Source organism: Sinocyclocheilus anshuiensis, unplaced genomic scaffold (genome assembly GCF_001515605.1).
Source record: "Sinocyclocheilus anshuiensis isolate Anshui unplaced genomic scaffold, SAMN03320099.WGS_v1.1 scaffold924, whole genome shotgun sequence".
In the NCBI taxonomy this organism is placed as follows: domain Eukaryota; kingdom Metazoa; phylum Chordata; class Actinopteri; order Cypriniformes; family Cyprinidae; genus Sinocyclocheilus; species Sinocyclocheilus anshuiensis.
Window position 1 is genome coordinate 162,119 of NW_015552594.1, and position 8,098 is coordinate 170,216.

Here is an 8,098-nt window from a genome sequence, read left to right on the forward strand (position 1 = left end):
CACACACTCACACACACCCCCGCAGCAGAACATTACTGTTATCATCAGCAGGACTTGATCTCTGGAGCTGCTCTGATGTGGGTGCCGGGTGTTAAAAGTGCTGTTTGTGCAGGTAGCTGTGTTCATCTCTACTGTAGAAGCAGCACTTCACGACACACGCCGCTACTGGCGCAGGTTCGATCCGTCAGCTGACTCGCAGAGATCCGTGTTTGTCGCGTGACGGTCAGCTTTGCGGGGTGGGCAGTCAGCCTCGGGTCATGCCGCTGTGCAAACCCATGCAAAACTGACCGCACGCGACACGCTGCAGCGCTCCGATGCAGAGACTAGCTGGTGTTGAGAGGCGGAGACTTGGGCAGTTGCTGGCTTTCCCATAAGGCATTGCACTTGTCTCGGTCTGACAGTGCCGGCACAACTCATCCATTTGCCTGAAGTACACTTGACTTTGGAAAAATCGTTTGTATTTGCGGAATGTGGTGACATTCACACACTTGATAGCTGAGGATGTGACTTCAGGTGTGTGTGTGTGTTCAGGCTCGTCTGCGGATGGTGGATGTTGTAGAGAAGGAGGATGTTAATGAGGCCATGCGACTGATGGAGATGAGCAAAGACTCGCTGCAGGCCGACAAGACCAACAACACCAGGTACACAAACACACACACACACCACTGACTGCAGCGTGCCCGCGGCTCACTCTCTGTCTGTCTGCAGGGCACAGCGTCCCGCTGACGTGATCTTCTCTCTGCTGCGGGAGCTGGCCGGTGAAGGAGCGGTGAGGTCTGTTCGTGTGGCCGAGGCCGAGCAGCGCTGCGTGTCTCGTGGGTTCACTCCTGCGCAGTTCCAGGCTGCCCTGGACGAGTACGAGGAGCTGAACGTGTGGCAGATCAACCAGGCGCGGTCACGCGTCACGTTTGTGTGAATGAACGGCACACCAAACACAGACTGCACATGATCCCACGCGTTTGAACCTTTCCGGCTGATGGTGTTGTGATGAGGAGGAGGGAGCAAGTCTCGTTTGTTTTGCTTTTAAACCTGTTAAATCCCTGAAATAAATGCTGTAAATAGATAAAACTTTGTGCTTTGACTTGATTTATGGACATTCCTGCAGGATTTTAATGAAATGCTGACACATTATCAGACCTGCCAACCTGTACGCATTTTGCGTAGCGGCTACGCATTTTGACCTCAAAGTACGCTGGTACGATCTATCAAAAATCTAGTGACACCTCTGTCCACGCGCAGTATTCAAAACAAGCAACAGAAAAAGATGAAGAGGTCAACCAATCAGAGTGCTTTTTTTGTTTGTTTTTGCATTTAAATTTCTGCGTTTTATTTCTCTCCTAGTAGCCTATAGTTTATCGTTTCGGTTCAAAGCGGCTCACGCTCGCCCCGTCAGATGCTCTGACAGAAAAGGTTAGGGTTACTCCAAAAAAATGTCCAAGGTTGGCAGGTCTGCATTGGTAACACTTTACAATCAGGTCCAATTAGTTTAATGACATTAGGGCCTTTCGCACCGCGGGAACCTTTTCATAGTACCAGAACTAATTGTGGAACTACCCAAAATCGTCCCAGTACTTTAGTACTGTACATTTAGTTCTGGAACTAAAGCGGTGCGAAAGGCCCTATTATCAATGAGCAATACATCAGGGGCAGGTCTAGAGCGAGTGGATACCCGGGGCTGAGCCCAGAGACATCCATGTGTGTCAGAATATATGGGATAACCTTTAAAGGGATAGTTCACCCAAAAATGAAGATTACCCCATGATTTACTCACCCTCAAGCCATCCTAGCTGTATATTACTTTTTTTTTCTTTCAGTTGACTAATCCAATCGGAGTTAGATTAAAAAATGTCCTGGCTCTTCCAAGCTTTATAATGGCAGTGAATGGTGGTCGAGATTTTGAAGCCCAAAAAAGCGCATCCATCCATCATAAAAAGTGTCCCACACGGCTCCGGGGGTTAATAAAGGCCTTCTGAAGTGAATCGATGCGTTTGTGTAAGAAAAATCCCTATTTAAAACTGTATAAACCGTAATCTCTAGCTTCTGCTAACTGTTGTGCGCGCTTCACGAGAGAGTGGCGTTCCAGCGGATGATGCAGGTGTAGCATAAGAAGAAAGGCAGATACAGCTAGATGGCTCCAGGGTGAGTAAATCATGGGCTAATTTTTATTTTTGGGTGAACTAACGCTTTATTGAATATCTTTAAAAGTTAAATTGGCTAAGTGGCTTTGTTTTTAAAAAAAAAAAAGCTAAGTATAATTAAATTAAACATGCAGGGCTCTATACACTTATTTTTAAGAAGCACTTGTACATGCATTTACACTGCACTGACAAATTGAGTAAATAATGTTATGAGATTAATGTTTTAAATATACAATTTGGAATACAGAAATACGAAATGATAAAAAAAGATACTTTTAAATATGAAACAAATTGCCAGTAATTAGCGGCAAGCCACTGTCTTAAGTGAGTCACTGGCTGCATCCGAAATGGTGTACTCAAAGAGTGGGTACTTAATTTCAATAAGTACTTAACGAGCGCTAAAAGAGTAGGTTTAGATCCTACCTGTCCGATCGCTACCACTTTGTTCATTTAAATGGGAAGTCATCTCAATTATCACCAGTAAAATATGGAGTGCCACAAGGATCTGTCCTAGGTCCTCTGCTATTTTCGATATACATGTTGCCCCTTGGTAATATTATTAAAAAATACGGGACAAATAAACTTGAATTGAAAACTTGAATTGAATAGGTACTCTACAGCCAAATCTCGTTGAGTATGAATGCGATCCACCATGTTGACGTTATCATGTGATTTATGCCGTTATAACAAGTGCAACAACTGAACAGGTTTAATTCATCTATCTGTAAATATTTTTGATGTTTATGAAATTTGATCATTTTTGGTCTTGTAGAAGAAACCGCTGCCCTTGTGATTGTAATATAACCAATAAATTTTGGGTTAAGGTTTTTATATTTTTAGCTCTACTAATATACCCACAGTTTAATCCTTAAAGATATATTTTTTTTTATTACGAAAAACCAAAATCGTTATCTTCTGAATATGTTATTCATCTCTTAATTTTATGTGCAAAATTGTCAACCTGTCTAGAATCTCCTTTGTTTTCCTCTTTTTCTTTTTGAATGTCTCTCACGTTTAATCCCTAAAGCTTATAAATAACAAAAACAACAAATGTAATTTTTAATGCATTATGATTATATTAATTTTATGATTATTCAAAGATATTTATTCTTTTTTTCCCGTGTATATAATCTCATTCTATAGTTGTTCTCTGTTTTTTATCATTATGATTGTTCATTGTTAAAGATACTACCGTCTTTCCCTGGGCTTGTATGTAATAAGTTCTGCAGTATTAATACTAAAAAGAACATAAGAGGGACAGGTGCACTAACACCTCACAGCATCAGTAACTCCACACTACCTAGTACGGTTTTCCTCAGCGTTTGCAATATGTGTAATATCTGCAGAAAGGAGACGTCGATCAGCTGCTAGAAGATCTCGCCTTTGGAGAAGACTGTTAATTTTACACTCGAAAAATGTAAGTATTACTACTTAAAAATTAAGATTACCCCAGAATGCATTGCTAGCCCACCCCAACACTTATGAACAATAATAATGATAGATGCTGACCAATAATTATATTTTTTTAGTAAAACAAACAAAATGTAATTTGTTTTGTCATGCCATAGCTATGCATGACTACACACTAGACAAACGCAGCCAAGGTGAATACATCTCAATTTTCAGTCAAGTTATGAATTAATGCACGTTAATGAAACAATTACATTTTATTTACTGACAACAACAGGAAACATGAGCAAATGAGTAAAAGAATTAATAAATGTAACCATGACAATAAATAAATACAAGTAATCGACACATGAAACAAAGCTTTATTCAAACATTGTTCTAACAATCATGTATTTACAGACGGTGAACCCACATCTGCATCTCAACACAGCTTTATTCTGATGAAGACCACCGTGTCCACCTTCAGCTGTCTCTGCCGTCCATCACGACCCTCACTGCTGCAGTCAGACTGAATCTGATCATGGATGAGAGAGGGACATCGAGCCTGTCGTTGTCTTGAGTACACAGAGAGGATGAGGAAGACTATGATGAAGACCCTGAACCACACAACCCTGAACATGATCTGTCTATCACTGTGTCTGCTCCAAACATCTGTGTGCTGCTCTCCACGAGCACGACTGTCTGTAAAACATCTTATATCTCATGCTAAATTTCATTTCATATGTTTACAATGACATGCTAATTTTTGATATAGCTTCATTACTTCTGTGGTGTAGTGAGCTGGTCAGCAGAAGGCAGGGGCGTGTCTACGTGGTGGCGAGGGGTGGCACCGGCCCCCCCTGAAATTTGGCTGGCCACCCCAGGTACACAAAACTGGACGTGTGTTTTTAAATATTGTTCTTTTATGAATTGGCTCTGCTCTGGCACTGTCTCTGTCTCTGTCACTCTTTGTTTAGTGAGTGTACACGATGTATTATAACATACATCGTTCCGCAAACACAACCTCTTTATTCCAGATGGGATTGAGGTCCCTGTAATAAGAGCACTGTAACTCACTTCAGATAATAGTGTCTGACAAATGCATAAATATAAATAAAAAAAATACATGTAAAAAAATGTAATTAAAATGTAAATGTTTTTTTTTGTGCCTTGGGCACAAACGCTCAATAAAGCTGCTTATTTGTTAAAGTTTATTTCTTCAAGGTTCTAATATAATATAAATACTTACATATATTTCATACAATTTCTATTTTGGGCTTTAAAGGGTTAGTTCACCCAAACATATAAATTCAGTCATTTACTCACCTCCACGCCGTTCAATCCTTGTGTGTGTGTGTCTGTGTGAGTGTGTGTGAGTGTGTGGGAGTGTGTCTGTGTGTGTGTGTGTGAGAGAGTGTGTGTGTGAGTGTGTGTGTGTGAGTGAGTGCGTGTGTGTGTGTGTGTGTGTGTGTGAGAGAGAGTGTGTGAGTGTGTCTGTGTGAGTGCGTGTGTGTGTGTGTGTGTGTGTGTGAGAGAGAGTGTGTGAGTGTGTCTGTGTGAGTGCGTGTGTGTGTGTGTGTGTGTGTGTGAGAGAGAGTGTGTGAGTGTGTCTGTGTGAGTGCGTGTGTGTGTGTGTGTGTGTGTGTGAGAGAGAGTGTGTGAGTGTGTCTGTGTGAGTGCGTGTGTGTGTGTGTGTGTGTGTGTGAGAGAGAGTGTGTGAGTGTGTCTGTGTGAGTGCGTGTGTGTGTGTGTGTGTGTGTGTGAGAGAGAGTGTGTGAGTGTGTCTGTGTGAGTGCGTGTGTGTGTGTGTGTGTGTGTGTGAGAGAGAGTGTGTGAGTGTGTCTGTGTGAGTGCGTGTGTGTGTGTGTGTGTGTGTGTGAGAGAGAGTGTGTGAGTGTGTCTGTGTGAGTGCGTGTGTGTGTGTGTGTGTGTGTGTGAGAGAGAGTGTGTGAGTGTGTCTGTGTGAGTGCGTGTGTGTGTGTGTGTGTGTGTGTGAGAGAGAGTGTGTGAGTGTGTCTGTGTGAGTGCGTGTGTGTGTGTGTGTGTGTGTGTGAGAGAGAGTGTGTGAGTGTGTCTGTGTGAGTGCGTGTGTGTGTGTGTGTGTGTGTGTGAGAGAGAGTGTGTGAGTGTGTCTGTGTGAGTGCGTGTGTGTGTGTGTGTGTGTGTGTGAGAGAGAGTGTGTGAGTGTGTCTGTGTGAGTGCGTGTGTGTGTGTGTGTGTGTGTGTGAGAGAGAGTGTGTGAGTGTGTCTGTGTGAGTGCGTGTGTGTGTGTGTGTGTGTGTGTGAGAGAGAGTGTGTGAGTGTGTCTGTGTGAGTGCGTGTGTGTGTGTGTGTGTGTGTGTGAGAGAGAGTGTGTGAGTGTGTCTGTGTGAGTGCGTGTGTGTGTGTGTGTGTGTGTGTGAGAGAGAGTGTGTGAGTGTGTCTGTGTGAGTGCGTGTGTGTGTGTGTGTGTGTGTGTGAGAGAGAGTGTGTGAGTGTGTCTGTGTGAGTGCGTGTGTGTGTGTGTGTGTGTGTGTGAGAGAGAGTGTGTGAGTGTGTCTGTGTGAGTGCGTGTGTGTGTGTGTGTGTGTGTGTGAGAGAGAGTGTGTGAGTGTGTCTGTGTGAGTGCGTGTGTGTGTGTGTGTGTGTGTGTGAGAGAGAGTGTGTGAGTGTGTCTGTGTGAGTGCGTGTGTGTGTGTGTGTGTGTGTGTGAGAGAGAGTGTGTGAGTGTGTCTGTGTGAGTGCGTGTGTGTGTGTGTGTGTGTGTGTGAGAGAGAGTGTGTGAGTGTGTCTGTGTGAGTGCGTGTGTGTGTGTGTGTGTGTGTGTGAGAGAGAGTGTGTGAGTGTGTCTGTGTGAGTGCGTGTGTGTGTGTGTGTGTGTGTGTGAGAGAGAGTGTGTGAGTGTGTCTGTGTGAGTGCGTGTGTGTGTGTGTGTGTGTGTGTGAGAGAGAGTGTGTGAGTGTGTCTGTGTGAGTGCGTGTGTGTGTGTGTGTGTGTGTGTGAGAGAGAGTGTGTGAGTGTGTCTGTGTGAGTGCGTGTGTGTGTGTGTGTGTGTGTGTGAGAGAGAGTGTGTGAGTGTGTCTGTGTGAGTGCGTGTGTGTGTGTGTGTGTGTGTGTGAGAGAGAGTGTGTGAGTGTGTCTGTGTGAGTGCGTGTGTGTGTGTGTGTGTGTGTGTGTCAGTGTGTGTATGTGTCAGTGTGTGTGTGTTTTTCCAAACACAAAAGGTGATTTTGGTCATGTTTGTCCTGCTGGTTTGTGTTCATACAGTATCAGTCAATGGAGCCTGACTTTCAGATTCTTCATGAAATTATTTTATGATGCTTTTGAAGCTTATGAAACTCGGGTTTCATTGACTGATGTTGTATGAACAGAAACCAGCAGGACAAACTTGACCAAACTCACATCCTCAATGTCTTTCGGTCTTTCTCTAGATGCTCTCACTGGCTCTGGGGTCACTGAGGATGAAGAGACCACCGCAGCATCCGGTCCTGATGAGACGGTAAGAGTTGGAGAGATGGAGCGTCTCATCCATGGCGCTGGACCATTTCCAGGACGCTGCTGTGGACTCCTCCATCCTCACAGCTCACACCAGTCTGAGGACATTTCAGATCCTGCAAAGATGCACAAACATAATACAAAAGCATTTTAACAGCACAATGTTTTTGATTTCTGTATTAGAAGAAACAGAATGATCTTACTTTATATTTTTGTTTCAGGTTTTCCTTTTGTTTCCCACAAATGCTGCTGTCACCTGCTCCACCACAAAAGCTCTGCAGCCAATGCACAGCAATCAAGAATCAGAAAAGCGCTGTAATAGATATGTTTGAAATTACAATAATTAAATATAATATAAACTACAACTTAAGATTTAAAATATGTTTTATTCATTTCTATAGTGTACTCAAAGCCTTTGATGGCAGCATTGCTTCATCAGTCACTCTGCAGCAGATAAACACACGTGTGTCTCATCTGTTCCTGTAACATCAGACAAGAGTCAGTCACCTCTGTGATTTATCTGCTCAATACTGCATTTACATGTTGTGTTAATTCACTTTTTATCTAACACAAGTGCTCCACAATTTATCAACAGTACTAACGACCAAATGAAATAGATAACTCATGTTTAGTTACTCTATGTAGATTTGTTTATTTACATTATTTACATTCATCTAAAGCAGAGTTGACAGTGAATTCTACTATAATAGCACACATACATCACTCACTCAGATGTCTGTTCATGTTGTGATGTGCTCATCTGCAATTCTTTTACAATATTTTCCTGTCTCATATTAAATAGACATTCAATCATCTTTAAGATGTATATGGTTTATGTAAATGCACTTTGGAGACGTGCGTGTGCTTACTGGAGCTCTGCTGTTCGCTATACATAATAAAACATGTTTTTTACAGCAAAATCACAAATATACTGTAACGTTACTGTCTAGCGTCTTTTACACCTTAAGCAAATCAACAGTTTACTCTACAGTCGCTCAACAAATATGATTTTAACACAGGGAACCGTGTATTTGATTTCTAATACTCACATTTGTAAACACCCTCATCGCTGTTCTCCATCACGTTCGATGATGACG

General features: G+C 42.7%; 1 protein-coding gene and 1 long non-coding RNA gene across 2 annotated transcripts in view; one reads left to right on the forward strand and one right to left on the reverse strand.

Moving 5' to 3' along the window:
* mcm7 (minichromosome maintenance complex component 7) overlaps positions 1 to 1,074 on the forward strand; it is a 10,805-nt gene extending 9,731 nt beyond the window's left edge. Inside the window, 2 exon segments of the mRNA XM_016456561.1 lie at positions 532 to 641; positions 709 to 1,074. Coding sequence (XP_016312047.1) covers positions 532 to 641; positions 709 to 916 — 318 coding nt within the window. The 3' untranslated portion in view covers positions 917 to 1,074.
* Positions 1,075 to 7,256: 6,182 nt separating this feature from the next.
* On the reverse strand, positions 7,257 to 8,098 carry LOC107665620 (uncharacterized). Its single transcript, XR_001631574.1, has 3 exons — positions 8,051 to 8,098; positions 7,408 to 7,481; positions 7,257 to 7,276 (listed from the first exon to the last, which is right to left on the reverse strand). It is a non-coding gene; the product is annotated as an uncharacterized LOC107665620 (long non-coding RNA).